The sequence below is a fragment of the Protopterus annectens genome, chromosome 6.part0, assembly GCF_019279795.1.
Source record: "Protopterus annectens isolate FY-2018-M chromosome 6.part0, PAN1.0, whole genome shotgun sequence".
Lineage (NCBI taxonomy): Eukaryota > Metazoa > Chordata > Ceratodontiformes > Protopteridae > Protopterus > Protopterus annectens.
This window is the reverse complement of record NC_056737.1, coordinates 1094401076-1094420960: the sequence shown is the minus strand read 5'-3', so window position 1 is coordinate 1094420960 and position 19885 is coordinate 1094401076. Positions and strand designations below refer to the sequence as shown.

Sequence of the window (19885 nt, the reverse complement as noted above, 5' to 3'; positions counted from 1 at the left end):
GGAAAAATTCCCTTATTAGCCTCAACAAAAAGTTGAGATCTCTCATCAAAACCTCCAAAGCCAGCATTGAAGGCAGAATTGTGTCAGATACTAAAAACAACCACAAAGCCTTCTATAGTTATATCAAGAATCTCCACTGCAATATCCAGATTTGCTCTGAGTTACTGCACAATGGTACCTCCTAACTGAGCCAACAGATATTGGCAACATACTGGCCGACAGATTCAGTGCTAACTTTACCCCTCTCTCCATCCTAAAGGACCAATCTCAATACCGGAAGAATGCCAGGCACCTGGCATTACTGCAGCACAGGTTAAAGCTGCATTGTCCAAGGCCAAGAATACAGCTTCCATGGGACCCGACAATATCCCTGGCTGTGTTCTACATGAATTACAAAGTAAACTGGCACCCCATCTGTGTGCCCTGTTCACTCACAGCCTCACCTCAGGCTTTGTCCCTACCAAATGGCGCACTGCTACAGTCATCCCTCTCCATAGAGGAGCGACTACACACCCTAGAAACTATCGCCCCATAAGCCTGATGAGTCTGATATGTAAGGCTATGGAGTGCATCATCATGGACTTAATTAACAAGGATACAGGGAATCTCCAAACTCTAGATCCCACGCAATTTGGTTTTGTGAAATGTAGATCATACCTGCTCAACCTGGTTGACTTCTATGAGTCAGTCACCAGAGCTGTGGATCAGGGTAAGGCAGTTCATACTGTCTACCTCAATCTGGCCAAGGCCTTTGATACCATTTCTCACTCAGAAATTATTGATACACTCACCAAACTAGGTATCAACCCCTATATCGTTAGGTGGGTTGCAAACTGACTCACAGATAGAACCCACAGTATGAAAGTAGCTAACTCCAAGTCAGGCTGCTGACCAGTCACAAGTGGAGTCCCACAGGGATCGGTCCTGGGTCCTCTCCTGTTTGGCCTCTACTTCTCAGAAGTCCAGGCCAACACAAAGGGACTCTGGCTGACCAAGTTCACATATGACTGCAAGCTGGGAGACATTATTAACTCCCCAAGTGATGCAGACATCCTACAGAAAGGCCTCACTGAGACCAATGACTGGTGTTGAAACCATTGCCTTAAGCTTAATGCTAAAAAATGCGAAAATGGGAAAAACTCAGTTCCCACTAATTACCACATTGATGGGAGCCTACTTAAACACTGAAGGCATTAAAAGAGATCTGGGGATACAGGTTGACAGCAACCTCTCCTTCGACCACCACATTGCCACTGTGAGCAGAAAGTCCTTCTATGTAGCACATCTCATTACTAAGGGTTTTGCATCCAGGAAGAAAGAGATCATCATTTCCCTCTACTCTTCCCTCATTAGACCAATCATAGAGTGCAATGCCCCATTTGGTATGTACCTCACTAGACACCTGCAACAGCTGGAGAAGCCACAAAAGTATCTCATGAGGAGGATCACAGGCCTTAAACACATGTCCTGATATTACTTTTCATTTCATCAGTTACCTCTGTGAACCTGCTGTCTGTGTGTGTGTATATGTGCTTGTTTTTGTTTTACCTCTGTAATCTTGTAAATCTGTGTGTGTATATTAATCTTGTGTGTACATGTATTTAGGAGCCTTTAAGAGCATATTTAAGCATATGTTGCATAGTGTAATTACCATGCAATCTGTGCTGTGTGTAATCTTTATTAAATTTTGTGTAATATTATTTTTTCTTTTTTCTCCCTCCATTGAAAATGGGTTCATTAGGCCCAATGGACTATCCTGGTTAAACAACTGCAAATAAATAAAATAAATAAATAAATAATGTCCCACATGGACAGACTCAAAAAACTCCAGCTTTTCTCTGTCTCGTATCGTCTACTAAGAGGCTATCTCTGCTTGACTTACAATGCCATGTCTGACCCAGCTGTATTAGAAATGCTACATCTAAAAAATTCCCAATCCCTCCATGCCACACATTCCAGAGACCTCAACCTCATTACCACAATCAACAGAACACACTGGAGGGACAGGTTCATAACACAAAGACTGCCCATGCTCTGGAATAGACTTCCCATACATGTCAAGCAGAGCACCTCTCTGGCCCTCTTCAAGAGAAATCTTGATGTGTGGATGGGAAATAGAAAGTTCACCCCGGGGATTCCTCCTTTACTCTGGTCCGCAAGTCATATCATATTTTGTAGGGGGGGGGGGTGAGGCCTTTGAAAAAGAAAACTTCTCAGTCTTTAGTCTGACCACCAAGCAACACCAGTGGGGTGGGAAAGCTGTGTGACTGCTCCTTCGGATCAAGTCAGGTATAAGACTGCCCCAGATATTCAGCCTTAACAGAGGCTACATGGACATCCCCTCTACACACTCAACCATGACAAAGGCTGTACAGCGTTATGTGGTGGCTTAGAGTGCACCTTCCATCAGTAGTCAATACCGGGCATGACAAGAGTCAAGAAAGGTAGCCCCACAGATGGCCTCTGCAGGAGGACGTGATTGATCCCTAGCCTCTGACTCCTTTCACCTTTTCAATTATTCATCACTAGTATGAGTGCTGTCATCTTCAAAAAATTAGACAGACCTAAAATCATTGAACAGCTAAAAATGTAAGTTTGCACATCACTGGGGGAGACTGTTTCTATACGAAATACCACTTACATCTCAGTGCTTTAAATCATTCCAAAATGCATTTATTTGTGAAATATCTGCTCCATGGCTGCAAAAGGTTACAATATACAGCAATAACTGTACCAAAATGTTATCACCTCTGTAAAATTACACAGGATACCTGATCACCAAGCGCCCACAGATGGATTACAACAGACACACGATCATGCATATCAGAGCTGAGCTACTTCTTGATTGGTATTAATATTACTATACAAGACCTTCTAGATCATATTACTACTCACAACCTTCTAGATCATATTACTACACAAGACCTTCTAGATCATATTACTACTCAACACCTTCTAGATCGTGTATGCTGAAGTGATCAGACTCACAAACCACCCATACAAGACCACTGCAACTATCAATGCGAGTTTCATATTAATCACTAAAGTACAGTTGTGCAAGTAAACTTACTATAATTAGATGTTTTCAATAGAACACTGCTGCAGTAGACCAAGTTATATGGGACAATATAAACCACACTGTAGAATATAAAACAAAAGAACCACTGCCAGAGATAAAAAAAAATATTTTAATACAATAAAAACTCTTTAACACCGCGACTTAAAAGCCTTCAAAGGAGTAAACACTCAGTAAAACACAAAGTATATATACACAAGTCAATAAAATAATTACCAAGACAAACACCAATTATTCAATTAATGACATACTTCCAATCAAGATCTTTGTTCAAGCCCACAGAGTCCAGAGTGTTGTATTTTAAAATATAAATAATTCTCTACACAACAATTTACATTTTAAATCTATATTTTCTCCAATTTGCACACTCACTTGTTTCAAAACAGACACTCTTAATAAAGTGGCATCCCCTCCATGAAAATTTTTAAAATGTAAAGCTAATGGACTTTCTACACGCATATTTTTAACATCCCTAACATTTTCCTGAAAATTAACCTTAAAGGCATGTTGACTCTCTCCAATATAAAACATCTCGCAGGGACATTTCAAAACATATATTATTCCCTCTGTATTACAGTTAAATCTATGCACTGGTTTATAATAAACTTTACTAATTTTAGAGAAATGATTAATTACAAAAGAACAAATAGAACATTTCCCACACTTGTAAGTATTCATTCATTCTACTAAATTCTATACTTGGTGAGAGAAAAGTAAACATATCATGTACTACAAAATTAGCTATACCTCTTACCCTTTTTATAGGAAATAAGGGGAAATCTATTAATCCTGTTACCTAACTGTCCATCTGATAGCAACACAGCCCAATAATGTTGCAAAATCTCTGCTACTTGCGAGCTCAATACATTATATATAGTAACAAAATAAATATTTCTTACCATCCTCCTCCCCTTATTATTATAAATGTTGGCATTACCGACATAACCATAGTCCTATTCTCTCTTAAATAATTATGGGTAACTCTAACTCCATTCACTTAACTAACATTCTGTTGTATTTCAGCCCAAACTCTACATAAAAACTTTAGTACTTTAAGTTATACGGGATGTTTGGACAATCATCTGACCAGTCAGCCAGCTTCCAAAGCTTTTGGGCTCCTTCCACGCACCCTAGCCTCAGCTCTGCACAACAGCTGCAGAATAAAAGCCATACCTTGGGTGCCAAAAGCTTTCTTGCCTGAAAAAAGAGACAGAGAGAGAGAGAGAGAGAGAGGCTATATCCCTGCCAGATGGGAACATGAAAAATAAAAATCCCACACTCTTGCAAATCATAGCAAAAAATGTCCAGGAGCCCCTGGAGAATACACCTAACAAAATCTGCTCTAGACAGGGAATTTTTAGTTTGCAGTTTTTTAAAAATGTACATACAGATGACCACACTAGAATCCACCTCTTTTCAAATGCCACAAAAGTAGTCAGAGCCCAGGTAGAGTGGGCACTGACTTTGACGAAGTATTTTGTTATGGTGAGAACAACAAAATGCAACAGTATGAGACAGCCATTTGAAAACACTGTTTACACACAGGTTGTCCCTTTTTCTGACATTCATAGAAGACAAACAATCTTGAAGGTCTTTCTTCTGTCAGAGTAGTATCCAAGTTGCCTACAGACATCTCAAGCGTGTAGAATTCTTTTCCTTTGTATTTTTGGCTCTGGAAAGAAAACTGGGACATGAATAGCCTGCCTTACTGTAAACTCTGAACGGATTTGTTCTCAATGTTTAGGTTCATAGGTAGATACTAGGCTATCTGCCCTAGGGTATTTATAAGCCTAGCCAGAGTGTATTTGGCTTCCGCCTCCCTATTAGATTAGCCTACTGTGCCTCTGTAAAGTAGGTCACAGAAGGTACCCTTTTAAGATTAGTTTACTGTGCCTCTGTCTAGCAGGGACACAGAAGAGATCCCAGGGGTGAATTTGCGATTTCCCATCCACACGCCAAATTTCGCTTGAAGAGGGTCAGCGAGGGGGCTATGTCTAACATGAATTGGGATTCTATTCCAGAATGAGGGGAGCCTCTGGGAAATGAATCTGTCCCTCCAGCGTGTCCTATTTATTTTTGTGCTGAGGTTTAGGTCCCTAGAGCGTGTAGCTCTAAGGGACTTGGATTTTTTGAGGTGGAGCATGTCCATTAATTCTGGGTTTGACATGGCTTTGCACATCAGGCATAGATCGCCTCTGAGTAGGCGGTAAGCAACTGAGTAGAGCTGGAGTTTCTTTAGTCGAGCTGCATAGGACATCTGTTTGTAGCCCATGATCCTCTTGGTGAGGTACTTTTGGGGTCTCTCCAGTTGCTGCAGGTGTCGGGTAAGGTACATCCCAAAAGGGGCATTGTATTCAATTATGGGCCTGATGAGTGACGAGTAGAGGGGCACAATGACCTCTCTTGATCTAGATGCGAACCCTTTCATGATAAGGTGGGCTATATAGAAGGTCTTTCTAACCACTTTGGCAATGTGATTATCAAAGGAGAGATTACTATCTACGTTGGTCCCCAAATCTCTAATTACTTCTTCCATACTTAATGGATTACCACCTATGTGGTAATTTGTGGGCACATTGTTTTCCCAAAGGGGATGACTATGCACTTTTTAGCATTTAGCCTGAGGCCGTGGCTCTGGCACCAAGCATCCGTCTCTGTGAGACCCTTTTGGAGGATGCTTGAGTCAGCTGGAGATTCGATTATGGCCCCCAGTTTGCAGTCATCTGAGAACTTTGTCAGCCATAATCCCCCAGTGTTAGCCTGAACCTCAGAGAAGTATATACTGAACAAGAGAGGTCCCAGAACTGAGCCCTGTGGGACACCACTTGTAACTGGTTTGGATTCGGACATGGCACCTGCGATTCTGACCATGTGGGTTCTATCTCTGAGCCAGTTTGCAACCCATCTTGTGATATAGGGGTTGATATTTAAGCTGGTAAGCTTATTTATGATGCCCGAGTGGGGTATTGTGTCGAAGGCTTTTGTGAGGTCCAGGTAGGCTGTGTGGACTACCTTGCCCTCATCTATGGCTTTGGTAACTGTTTCAAAGAAATCAACTAGTTTTAAGAGGCAAGATCTGCCCTTAACAAAGCCGAATTGGGTAGGGTCCAGTGTCTGGAGGCTCCCAATGTCTTTGTTTATGAGTTCCATAATAATACGCTCCATAATTTTACAGACCAGACTAGTCAGGCTTATGGGGCGATAGTTTCCAGGGTCCGTTGTGGCACCACCTTTGTGGAGAGGGACCACTGTAGCTGTACGCCATTCTCTGGGTACATATCCTGTAGTAAGGCTAAGTTTGAACAGTGACTTAATGTGAGGGTTCATTTCTTCTTGTAGCTCGTGTAAGACACAGCCTGGGACACCGTCCAGTCCCATAGATGCTGTGTTTTTTGCTTTGGAGAGGGCAGCTTTCACCTATGCATCTGTGATGTCAGGGAGGTTACATTCAGTTGGGATAGGCATTTACTCCTTTGGGGGGGGGGAGAAGTTTGCACTGAAACTGTCTGCCAGGATGTTGGCTATGTCTGTAGGTTCGGTATATTTTGTACCGTTATGCAACAATTCAGAGCATATCTGGGAGCTTCCGCCCATGTTCCTGACATAACTAAAGAAGGCCTTGTGATTATTTTTAGTGTCTAGGGCAATTTTTCTTTCGAAACTGGCCTTTGATGATTTTATGAGGGATCGAAGTTTCTTGCTAATACTGATCAGAGATGCCTTCCCTTTTTGAGATTTTGCTCTGTCATGTAGTAGCTTCCTCCTTCTGTTGTATAGCTTATTTATGGCCGGGGTCCACCAGACTGGTCTCCTGTTTCTGGAGGAGTGAGTCTTGGTTTTATTTGGGATAGCACGATCCATGCATTCCTGCAGGTGCTCATAGAATGCATTTGTAAAGGATTCTGCGGATTGGGCTGTATGTTGCCCTATCTTTGTGAAAAATGAGACAGAGGTAACTCACAATAAGAGCTTGTAATTCACTCTTCTTTCAGAAGTCAGAGCAAAAAAATATCACTGGTTTACAAGATAGGAATTTCAAATCAGCCTTGTGAGTAGGTTCAGAAGGAAACAGTATATGTTTCGAATACAAAAATTAAGATGCCATGAAGCAGCCACCTTGTCTTCTAGGTGGGTGAATATGCAACACCCCTTTCAAAAAACTGTTGCACAAGAGGTAGAGAAGTAAGGGGTATCTAAGGGGAAAGAAACACATACAGGCAAAAGATGAAGCTTGACAGAAAAGTTAAGAAAGTCCAGAGAATAATAACTTACACAAATACTAAGGAATCACTGAATTCTGAGTCTTAAAAGGATCCTGGTTCTTGGACTGGCACCAACTAGAAAACTGTTTCCACATAATCATATATAATTTCCTAGTACCAGGTTATTTGTCTCCTTTAATAACTGCTGCCCATCCTCAGAAAATGATGCCTTGAAGGCATTACAATTCTATCACCCAGGTAGTCAACTGAACAAGTTGAATTTCTGGGTGTATCAACACCCTCATCCTGTGTGAGTAAGTCCATTCTGTGAGAAGATGTGTGGTAGTAGTCCTTGGCTGTTTTCAGAAGGGAGAACCACTGCTGTCTGGGGCAAAAGGGGATCACCACAATGATCTTTGGAATATTCTTCTGAATCGTACCCTGGTTATCAGAGGAAAGGGTGGAAAAGCATACAGGAAAGTTTTCATCTATGGAAATGAAGAGGTATATTTCTGCTAAGCCTGCTTACAATGTGCCCAGCAGCAGAATTTTCTTACCTGTCCCAGGCAAACAGATGTACTTCAGGAGTTCCTCACAGATGATCAATTCTTGGAAGACACTCAGATGCAACTTCTTGAGGGATCTGTCCTGCTTCTGTTCAGCTTGTTTGCCAAAAAGTTTTCTCTGTAAGAATGTTTGTAGCCTAAACGGACAAAGTGAACTGAGTTGCTACATCTCAAGCTACCACAGATAATCTGCAAAAAGGGTAGGACCTGATTCCTCTTTGTTTGTTTATATACCACATCACTGTAGTGTTGTCTGTGATTGCTAAAAGGGGCTCTGGACTCTAAAGACATTTTAGAGGTTTGAAAGCTTTTATGACAGCCATCATCTCTGATATTTATTTGTTTTAACTTGTTTTGTTTGTTCCAAAGACCCTGCATTTTCTATCCGATGCACTTTCACCCCAAACTCGCAGCTCCCAAAGCAAAGTCTGTGGCATCTGTTGCAACAGACTGAGTGGGAGCTGACAGGAAAAGGGAAAGAAATGGGTTCAGACACATCTGATTTACTTACAAATTTAAGTCCCTCTTCACAAACCACAGCACTAGAATTTGAAGTGACAGAGGTTGCTGGTGTTGAGTCCAAACTGATTCAATGAACCACTGAATCATTTTCATGTGAAGTCCAACCAAGGGAATCATGAAAATAGGATAAACCCTAGAATTCTGAGATATTCTCTGGCAGATACCCAAGTCTGGTTTGAAAATTTTATTTATTTTTAATTTTATTTATTTTATTTTAATATTTGTTTACCAGGAAAGTCTAACTGGAACAGAGCTCATTTTCAGCAGAGGCCTGGACAGAAATTGTTCCCTCCAGCTATTCACTTTGTCTTCAAGAAGAAATGCCATCATAAACGCTGTATATAGAAGACTCCCGATTAACTACGTACTGAGAAGGAATGACAGAAGACTTCTGTGTTTAGCTTTATTAGCCAAGACAGAGATTCTTGACAAGCTGTGAAAGAATCTGCAGTAACAGGCAATCTTCTAAATAAGGGAAAATGTGAATGTCCTGCAACAGGCAATGAGCTAATACAGGAACCAAACACGTTACAAACACTCTAGAGGCTGCAGATAACAAAAATAACAAAACAACAAGCTAAACATACAAACCATGCAGAGAAAAATGAAAAACGATTCTGAAATGGCTGTTAATATCATGATAAACCTCTTAAATTCAGTGTTACTAGAAAAACAGAAGGAGAAATGAGGGGAAGCAGAGATTGCAGATAAAACGTTTTGAATTTTGAAATTATGATGTGAAGGTTTACCAAAAAAGGTCTAGGGCATGTCTCCAGGTTCCTCCTTTCTTTGGCGCTAGAAAACTTCCTGAATAAAACCCATTTGTTGGTTGATATGGGGGTAGCATGTTCTATTACCTCCTGAGACAGCATCTGATTCAAAACAGGAGGAAACAGGCCGGTTTAATTGGGAAGATGTGGAAGATACCCCCAAAAATGACGAAAGGAGTTCCAGAGTCAGCTGTAACCTTTCTGAAAATATTTCTAAGAACCCAGCTGTCTGAAGTTATCAGGTACCATAGATGTAAGAAAAGACCTAGACTTTGGGAAAGCTTTACTGGATGCCAGGTTGGGAAGGGGGAAAATCCTGAGGGGCATATAGTCAGTCTGACATTTTTTGTTGTCCTTGATTGTAGGAGGATCATCCTTTCTTCTTTGAATCTCCATGCCACTGTTTTTAGAAATTTTGTTTGTTTGAGTCAAGTTGGGAATGCTTGTTCTGTTTCCTGAAAGAGGAACCTGAAATGGAAGAAAAGGTTCTGTTATCAGGAAAGGAATAATGAAAAAAATGGGTAACCTCCTGAAGTAACTTTCCTCTTTCATCAAACCCCTTAAAGTCCTCTGATGAGAAAGGACCAAATAACTTTTTTTTATCCAGGGAAGTATTTAAATTTTCAGTTTTAACATCCTCTAGTAAATTTTGATTCTGTAACTAAGCAACAGTATTAGAAAAAAAAAAAAACATTAATCAGGATGGGAGACTGAGGAAAGGTTGTCTTCAGAGTCACAATGTTCTCCCTAAAGCAAGGGAAGATGAAAAGCACAATCTCAGACTAAATCCTGTCCCTCAGCCTGGGAATCAAAATCAGATAAAAGAAACTCTTTTATTTCGAGCAGGGAAACTGTCACACAAAGACTGAAATGCTCACAACAGTCCTTTTGTCAGACTCAGCCAAGTGTCTCCTTTTGGAGAGTTAAAATGTCTCGACTTACCCTTTCTTTTTCTAGGAGACCTCCCAGAAAAACTGTAGCTCAGCAGACTATCTCTGCAGCAGGAAGAGACTCCTCAGCACAGTATAGTGAAGGAACAAACCCCGGTACTTTCCATGAAGCCTGCAAGGGTAGTTTTCCCTTCTCTAATAAAGACAACTGTACAGCCACAGAGGACATGCCCGACTCCTGTTGCATAGTGACATCCCGAGGAGGACACCAGAAGGGCCAGGATAAAATAATGAGTGGTCCAAAGAACAACTAATGGCCCAGCACAGTTGCCTATCAGCTGCTGAGGCAAGGAGGAATCTGGATTGAAGTCCGAAACCTCATAAATACCTTTTTCTTCTTGCAGCATGGGGAAGGATTGACAGTCTTAGCATGACCCTGGGCCATGTCATAACCACAATAGGAGTCTCACAGATGGAAGGTGGATCCAAAAAATAGTCTATGATACCACCTGACTATAACATGCAGTTACTGAGGCAAACATTTATAGTGACAAGTACCAACACTTGACCTAGCCCTCATTTTAAGGTAATACAAAAATACTACACTTTTTGTCATAAACAAAAAAAAATAATGAATCCCCACAGAGACTCAAGAACAGCTTACAGCTGAAAATATTATCTCATAAGCAGTTAGCAGAGCCAAGAAGAGTCCATCATCATTTCTAACAGAAAAAATAAATGTTTTCTGGTACAAATTAAGAAAATTTACTAAAACCCACCTGCTAAGTAAGGTATAAGCCCCAAACACAAAATCATGAGGTAAAATATTATTTCTAAAGGAAAAACACAATTTTACACAGTAATTTCCTCAAAGAACTAGACAGTGAAACATAAGTTCCAAGGTAAAATGTGTTGTGACTAGTGGTCAGAAGGGCAGAAGTGCCCTAAAATAAACTTATTATAAATAATAAAATACTTTTCAACATGTAAAAGGTAACCCAAATGGAGAACTTATCTGCCCAGCTTTAATGAAGTGCCATCTGACCATTGATCACCCAAAGCCCACAAAACAGTGCACTCTTCAGCGGGCAGAAAGTTCTGAACATTTAGTGCCCTAGTCATTGCTTTTACTCCGCTGTTCACATGCACAGCAGGGGCTGGGGCACTTGGAAGGAGCCCTAAAACTTTGGAAGCTGGCTGTCTGGTCCAATTGTTGGCTGGATATTACATATATCCTAGGCTACTGCAGCAGTGATCTAATGATGAGCATAAAGGACTCTTGTTCAGACATCTAATGTGAAGCATGGACTGTACCTCTGCAAGTTCACTCTAGCAGTTTGACAACGTCTTTCCTGCTAAATCTCTAAAAGACAACAGAGTTGAAAGACCACTAGGATATTGGGAGGACATACAGGGTAGCACTGAAAGGAACAACATCAGAATAAGAAAGTCCCTAGTGGAGTATTCACGGGGGAGGAGTCCAGTCCCAGGTCCAGTACTCTTCTGGGTGTTCCTTTTAAACATATCTGACTGAAGGGCGAACAGGATTACCCTCTTTGCTGATGACACAAAGTTAGCTGCAATAGTGGGAAATGAGAGAGGAATCTAAAGTCAGATTTGGAAAGGCTGACTGACTAGACAGAGTTTTATTGCAGATGAATGCAATGCACTTACACCACTGGACCCCTGCCTGGTATGAATGGTTAACTGGGAGAAGTAAGGGACACATCCAGAGCAGGAAAGGGATCAAAAAGTATAAAAAAAGAAAAAAAAAAGAAAAATGATTAATCACATCTAGACTTGACCAGTAGTAGCAGAATGATAGGGCAGTGACAGCTGCAAAAAGAATGGCAGGATGTATCCCCAAGGGGAGAGTCTCACATGCAAACAGACAACGTTGGCATTATACTGGGTCCCATCCAGGTCACACTTTAATTACTGCACACAGTTCCGGAAGTCATACAAGGACAGGGATATCAGGCTTCTGGAAGGAGTTCAGAGGAAAGCTACCACAAGGATGCATGGAAAAGAAAAGGACAGGAAGGGAAAGGAAAGAGAAGGAAAGGGAAGGAAAGGAAAGAGGAAAAGGAAAGGACAGGAAAGGAAAGGGAAAGGAAAAGGAAAGGAAATGAAAGGACAGGAAAGGAAAGGGAAAATGAAAGGAAATGAAAGGACAGGAAAGGAAATAGGAAAGGGAAAGGACAAAAATGAAGGGGAAGGAAAGGAAATGAAAGGAGAGGACAGGAAAGGAAAGAGAAAGGAAATTGAAAAGGAAATGACAGGAAAGGAAAGGAAACGGGAAATGAAAGGAAGGGGAAAGGAAAGAGAAAAGGAAAGGGTAAAGGAAAGGGAAAAGGAAAGGAAAGGGAAAAGGAAAGAGAAGGAAATGAAAGAGGAAAATGAAAGGAAAGGACAGGAAAGGAAAAGGAAAGGAAAGGGAAAAGGAAAGGACAGGAAAGGACAGAAAAGTAAAGGAAAGGGGAAAGGAGTCTGGAGGAGGTAAAGTTCTTCTCACCTGACACAAGAAGAGGTGGAGTGGGGTAAGATATGGTTGCAAAAATATCATGTTTAGGAGATGTGATGGGGTTATCCTGAACAAAGAGGACTGAGGACTGAGGGGAGAGGGGGAGGCGAAGGTAAAAGGTGTAATGGATCAGCTGCTCCTTTAATTTGTGAAAGCAATTCTTTAAATAATGGGTTGTGGATTCATAGACTGTACTACCAGAATGAATGGTAAAGAAGGAATCCACCAAAGCATTCAAAAGTAAATGGTAAAGATCAAAACCAAGAGAGTGAGAGTGGCAGAAGAGGAGGTAGAATGCTGAATGCACTTAAAGGACAGAATGGATAGGCTTATTCTTTCCACATGATATCCAGCAAATGTATTGCCACACATTTTACATGCCTTGATAACAAACCAGAGTTCACTGAAATATAATGTAAGGAAGAAACATTAATGCTCAAATGACAAAAACATCTAACAATGTGTCTCAAAATATAATAATCAAAGCATCTGCTAAAGTTTCACCTGATGTCAGCATCTGTAGCCAGCGGAGGACACCTCCATTCCCCGGTTTTGCTCCTGTACAGTAATGGTAAAGGTCCACTGTTTGCATGGCAGAATTTTTCGAAATCATCAGCGAATGACTTGTGCAGGATCACAATATTAGCCTGTTTATACCCTTAAAAAGGTAGAAAAGGAAAAGTTAGAAAAAAGGAAATTGATGTTCATGTGATTGCAATGATATTAACAAATTTGCTAATGTTTGGGGGAGATACCTAACATGCACCTCTCAAGAAGAAAACCTAAATTACAGAAGTAAACAGATATATTACTAGAGACGAAAAAATTGAAAGAACTAATCTCAGACATGAAGACCAGTACACACTCCTGACGTACAGAACCTTAAGGATAGAAATAATTAATAAAGGAGCAAATCCCCTTTCAATATGGAAGCGCCGACAAGCAAAATCTCAAGACTTATTTAGAGCAAAGCACATCTGTTTTGGCAGCCCCCATTTATATATGCTTCCCTTTATGTAATAGCAACAAAAAGAAAAAAAGAAGTTTTGCATCTGACCTAATATGTGCAACATGTTAAATGACTCCAGATTGCTACCCCCACAAATCAGGAATATAGCTTCAATGCAAAAAAAAAAACAGATTAGGCAAGGATCCTGAATGAAAGGGTAAATCTTAAAACGATTCTCATCATAAGCCTGACATAATGAAGGAATCCAAGCTATGTTGCATCTTTTGAAACATGCTACAGATCGCTGCACCTCTGACTGCTTTGACTAGTGGAATACTCCAGAGTACTGCAGCCTCAGAGTTGGTATCTATGGGAATACTCCAGAGTACTGCAGCCTCAGAGTTGGTATCTATGAGAATACTCCAGAGTACTGCAGCCTTAGACTTGGTATCTATGAGAATACTCCAGAGTACTGCAGCCTCAGACTTGGTATCTATGGGAATACTCCACAGTACTGCAGCCTCAGACTTGGTATCTATGGGAATACTCCAAAGTACTGCAGCCTCAGACTTGGTATCTATGGGAATACTCCAGAGTACTGCAGCCTCAGACTTGGTATCTATGAGAATACTCCAGAGTACTGCAGCCTTAGACTTGGTATCTATCAGCCACTTTCACAGTAACATTATTTTTATTCTGAATATCACAATTAAAGTACCTGGAATTTCTAAAGAAACCACTTCGTACTGCTTCTTTTACTGGATGTGAAGAAGAGGTACTTATTTTATTCTGCCCACACAAAAGCTAACATAAGCAATGCTTATAACCTCTCTGACTCCACTTTATTCTCCTAAATTAAGGCTTCCTGGATATCTACATCACAACTATATTTATTTATTTATTTATTGACATTTGTTAACGGGGTTAGTCCGTCTGGGTTTGTGGCCCATTTTCAGTGGAGACCCAAGGAGAAAAGCTCCAAGAATACTACACAGAAGTTTAAAAATCAAGTAAGTAAAACATACTGACAATAAATCATTTCAATTAGAAAGTCAATTACACAAAGATAAAACACATTAAAGCTTGAAACAAAGACATCATATTTTTACAGAGTAACAATAACATTTACATATTTACAGCAAGAGGTTTTTTTTTCAACAGTGTACTTGATTTGGTTAGTAAGTATACCCATAGTAGTGTACACTGGAAGTTGAGAGAGTGTCAGAAATAGGGTAAGAGAGGAGGGTAATTGGAGCTAAGTAGGGGTCTGACAGGGGCAGAGTTTAGAGCTAAATAGATGACATTTGATTTTTTTCTTTAAAGTGAGATGGGTGCATGATGGAGCATATATCTATTGGGAGTGTATTCCAAGCAAGGGCAATGGAGTGTTTGTATAGGAGTTTACCTACTGCTTTTTTGGGTTGATAGATGTCAAGTAATTACTGATTAGAGGTACGAAGAGGTGGACAATAGATTGAGATGACTGATGAGAGAGCAGGACAGGATGCTGGTTTGTAGAGGATGAAGTGTAACATTTCGAATTGTAACAGTAGTAGTAGTTGGGGAAATTCAAGCCACTGGAGAGAGTAAAGAGCCAGGCAGTGATGTGAATTCTATGGAGAGTTAGTGATAAATCTGGCTATCTTGTGATAAGTTTGTTGTAATTTGTTCAAGGTTGTAGTTTGGATGTTGGTAAATACTGGTTTAGCATATAGTAGGGATGGGAGAAGTAGATCTTGTGCAAGGACTAGTGTAGAATTTGTGGTCAGACATTTTTTTTGTTGCAGTACAGTAGATAAAGCTTTTGATGTGTCTTTTTTATACACTGAACAGGTGTAGGTTAAATCTGAGTTCGTCTATGATGACTCCTAGGAGTTTTGCATGAGCTTCAGGCTGGATTACAGTGTTGTTGAAGGATGTGATAGCAAAGGTAGATTTATGGTGAGATATCATCAAAGGAAGAGTAAGCGTTTGGTCTTTTTAGGGTTAAGGATGAGTAAATTACTGGACAACCATTGTCCTGTTGATAGAAAGGCCTGTTGCGTAGCAGTATGGAGTTCAGCTATGCTGTCAGAAATGGAAATGAGGGAAGTGTCATCAGAATATTGGATGAGGGAGGACTGTTTACAAGAACTGTAGAGGTCATTGGTAAACACATTAAACAGGAGGGGAGTCAGGATGGAACCATGGGGTACCTCAGTTGGGACAGGTATAGACGGACAAGAAGATGACAGCCATTTAACAGATTGCTGCCTGCAGGATAGGTAACTAGAGAACCAGTCATGAGAGGATGAATATAGGTTGAGATGAGCAAGTTTAGATACTAGTAGGGGGTGGATGACTGTGTCAAAGGCTTTGGAGAGGTCAAGGAAAAGACAGGATATGAGTTTACTGTTATTTTGGGCCTCTGCAATGGTATGTGTAAAATATAACAGGGCAGTGGCTGTGCTGTGGTAAGGATGGAAACCATGCAGAGTGGGGGTGAGAAGGTCATGCTGGAGAAGATAACTCAGGAGTTGTGAGTGTACACATTTTACAATGATTTTAGAGAGGGGAATAAGACAGCTATGGGTCAGTAGTTAAAAGGGTCTGTGGAGTTTTATGCAGGGGAATAGTGAAGAAGGATTTCCATAGGGGAGGGACAGTAGATTCCTGAAGTGATCTATTTATTAGTAAAGACACTGGATAGGCAACAGAGTCAGCAGCAAGTTTGAGAAAAGCTGGAGGAAGGTTATCAGTGCAGGGAGAGCAGGGTTTGAGCTTTTGTAGAAGAGATCAGGAACTGAGAGAAAAGAGAAAATATTTTTTGCAGAAGGGTTAGGAGGGGTTGGTAGTGTTGAGATAAGCACTTAATAAGCACTTACACAAGTGCATGGATCATGCAATTCCTAACAGAACCAGGATGCTATCCTCCAAAAAAAGGAAGCCAATCTGGTGGTCCCCTGCCATAAACAAACTCTACAATAGAAGAAAGAAACAGTTGCAAAAAAGAGTAAAATCCAATGACTGGAGAAACTCCTTGGTCAGCCTCAGTAAGAAGCTGAGATCCCTCATAAAATCCTCCAAAACTAGTCACAAAAACAAAATCGCCCCTGACTCTAAAGACAGCCACAAAGCAATCTATAGCTATGTCAAGAATCTCAATGGCAACATTCAGATCTGCTCTGAGTTACAGCACAATGGCACTAAATATACAGAACCAACTGAAATTGCCAACATCCTGGTAGATAGGTTCAATGCTAACTTTACCCCCCCCTCTCATCCCCTAAATGGCCCATCTCTATACCAAAAGAATGCAAAGTTCCTGTAATCACGGCTGCACAGGTGAAAAACACACTCTCCAAAGCCAAGAACACAGCATCCATGGGACATGACAACATCACAGGCTGTGTTCTACATGAACTACAGAACAAACTGGCACCCCACCTAATTACCATGTTCAATCATAGCCTCACCTCAGGCTATGTGCCCACTGAATGGCGTACAGCGACGGTTATCCCACTCCGCAAAGGGGGAGCCACCACTGACCCAGGAAACTACCGCCCCATTAGCCTGATGAGCCTGGTCTGCAAGGCTATGGAATGTATCATCATGGAACTCATAAACAATGGCAGTGGTAATCTCCAAACTGAGGACTCCACCCAGTTCGGATTTGTAAAAGGCAGATCATGTCTCCTAAACCTGATAGACTTCTTTAAAGCCGTCACCAAAGCCGTAGATGAGGGTAAGGTGGTTCACACAGCCTATCTAGATCTCGCCAAGGCTTTCGACACCATCCCCCACTCTGGAATTATAGATAAACTCACTAAACTAGGTATAAATCCCTATGTCACAAGATGGGTTGCCACTGGCTCACTGACAGAACCCACACTGTGAAAGTAGCAGACTCCAAATCCAACTTCAGACCAGTGACAAGTGGAGTACCACAGAGTTCAGTCCTGGGTCCTCTCCTGCTTGGTATCTACTTCTCTGAAGTACAGGCGAACACAGAAGGTCTTTGGCTAATGAAGTTCGCAGATGACTGCAAACTAGGAGCCATAATCAAAGCTCCAAAAGATGTGGACATCCTACAAAAGGGCCTCGCTGAGACAGATGCCTGGTGTCAAAGTCATGGCCTCAAACTCAATGCCAAAAAGTGCATTGTCATCCCTTTTGGTAAAAACTCTGTACCCGTGAACTACCACATAGGCGGTAGTCTACTTAACACCGAAAGTGTGATAAGAGACCTTGGAACACAGGTGGACAGTAGTCTCTGCTTTGATAATCACATCGCCACAGTAGTCAGGAAATCCTTATACGTGGCACACCTCATCACAAAAGGTTTCTCATCCAGGAAAAAATAGGTCATTGTTCCCCTCTACTTGTCACTCATTAGACCCTTTATAAAGTACAACGCCACTTTTGGTATGTACCTCATAAGACATATACAACAACTGAAAAGGCCACAGAAATACCTCACAAAGAGGATTACCGGCCTCAAACAGATGCCCTTCGCAGACCGTCTCAAAAAACTGCAGCTTTTCTCCGTCGCATATCGCCTACTCAGAGGCAATCTCTGCCTAACACACAAAGCTATGTCAAACCCAGAGCTTTTGGACATGCTCCATTTAAAGAAGTCCCAATCCCTACGAGCTACACACTCTAGGGACCTAAACCTTGTCACCACAATAAACAGAACATGCTGGAGGTGTAGAATCCTGTCCCAGAGACTTCCCATACTCTGGAACAAACTACCTATCTATATCTATATCAAACAAAGCTCCTCATTAGCACTCTTCAAGAAAAATCTTAATGATTGGATGAGAGATAGGAAATTCACCCCGGGGATCACTTCTGTGGCTCTGCTCGACAGTGGCACAGGAAAATCATTTTCTTGGGTGGCGAAACCAGGGTACCTTTTGGCTAGGCTTATATAGGCCCCTAGGGCCAATAGCCTAGTACCTACCTATGAACCTATGAGATGCTAGAGTTAGATGGTACAAGTGTTTGGATGGTGTCTATAAAATGCTTGTTTAGGAGAGTAGCTGTTTCCAGAGAGGATATGTTTGGGTAAAGATAGGTGTTTGAAGGACAGCCAGGAGAAAGAATTTCCTAAGGTTGTATTTGTATTTGCGCTGAGCAGAATTATAAAATTATTTCTTGTCATTGTTGGTTTGTTTTTTTAGTAAGATTTATAAGTTGTCTAAATTTGTGAAAGAGAGGTAGTTCCTTTGTTTTAATCCAGGCTTTCCAAGCACTATCTCTACTGTGCATAAGGGATCTAGTTTCTTTAGAAAGCCAGGGAGCATGATTAGATTTTATTCTGATCTTCCTGGAGGGGGCAAGGGAGTTTAGGGTATTCAGGAAGATAGTGTTGAAGATAGCGTTGTTAAGATAGGTTATTTCTGAGGCTGGACCAGTCTATACTAGCAAGAGTGAAGTTGAATTTGAGATAAATTAAAATTAGAGAGCTTACAACAGTCTCTGTAAAGGTGGGGTTTTAGTGATTGGATAGAATATCTTAGAACAGTGGTAGGGAGGTGATCGCTAAGACATTCTGGTAGGGTAGTCGGGTTATGGTAGTAATGGGGTGAGTTGGTGAGCATCCAGTCTATTATGGAGCCAGAAGAAATATTTTTTATGTAGGTGGGTGGGGGAAGATATCAGTTGCTGGAAGCCATGTAGGTTGCTACTGACTTGTAAAATGCAAAAAAACTCAAAAATAATAACAAGTAATACAAGACATATCAAAAAACACAGTTTAATGAAGAGATAAACAAGAAATCAGATCCACACTCAGTCATTCATACCATATCATATACATCATCAAAATTTTATTAAATAATAATAAATTATTTTATAAACTAAACAATACTTAACAATTAAACAATACACAGAATTTTAAAACACAAATATAAAAAAATATAAAAAAAAAAAACTTAAAAAAAAAAAACATAAAAAAAAAAAAAAAAATACATTATAAAATATTAAAAACTGTAAATAAAAATGGATTCAGGTATAAAAATATTATAAAAATATAATTTGTGGCCCTGATATAATAGAAGTTTTATAATAGGCTTAATACTAATAAAATTTAATTTTTTGCCACAAAAATTCTCTCTAATAACATAATACCCACCCTAAAAACCTCTAAAATGTGAAGAGGGAATCAAAAAATACCAAATTCTGATATTAACTTATATAATGCATTTTTCTTTTTGCTGAAGTGCTTGGAATAATTCTGAAAAAAAAAGAATGAACTTTTTTTGAAAGAAAACTTACTTTACAAGAAAAGAAGACAGATTTTATGAAATGTGCCCCAATACAGTCAAACCTTGTTATGTACCCAAATTTGAAAAAATTTATCTTAAAAAATTCTGTTATGGAATTTTGTCTTTATAAATATT

General features: G+C 40.4%; 1 protein-coding gene across 1 annotated transcript in view; it reads right to left on the bottom strand.

The window, feature by feature from the left end:
• Positions 1-19885, bottom strand: part of DGLUCY (D-glutamate cyclase) — a 1244793-nt gene that overhangs the window by 748201 nt on the left and 476707 nt on the right. The window contains exon 3 of the mRNA XM_044074708.1: positions 13055-13208. Coding sequence (XP_043930643.1) covers positions 13055-13208 — 154 coding nt within the window. The remainder of the gene's footprint in view (positions 1-13054; positions 13209-19885) is intronic.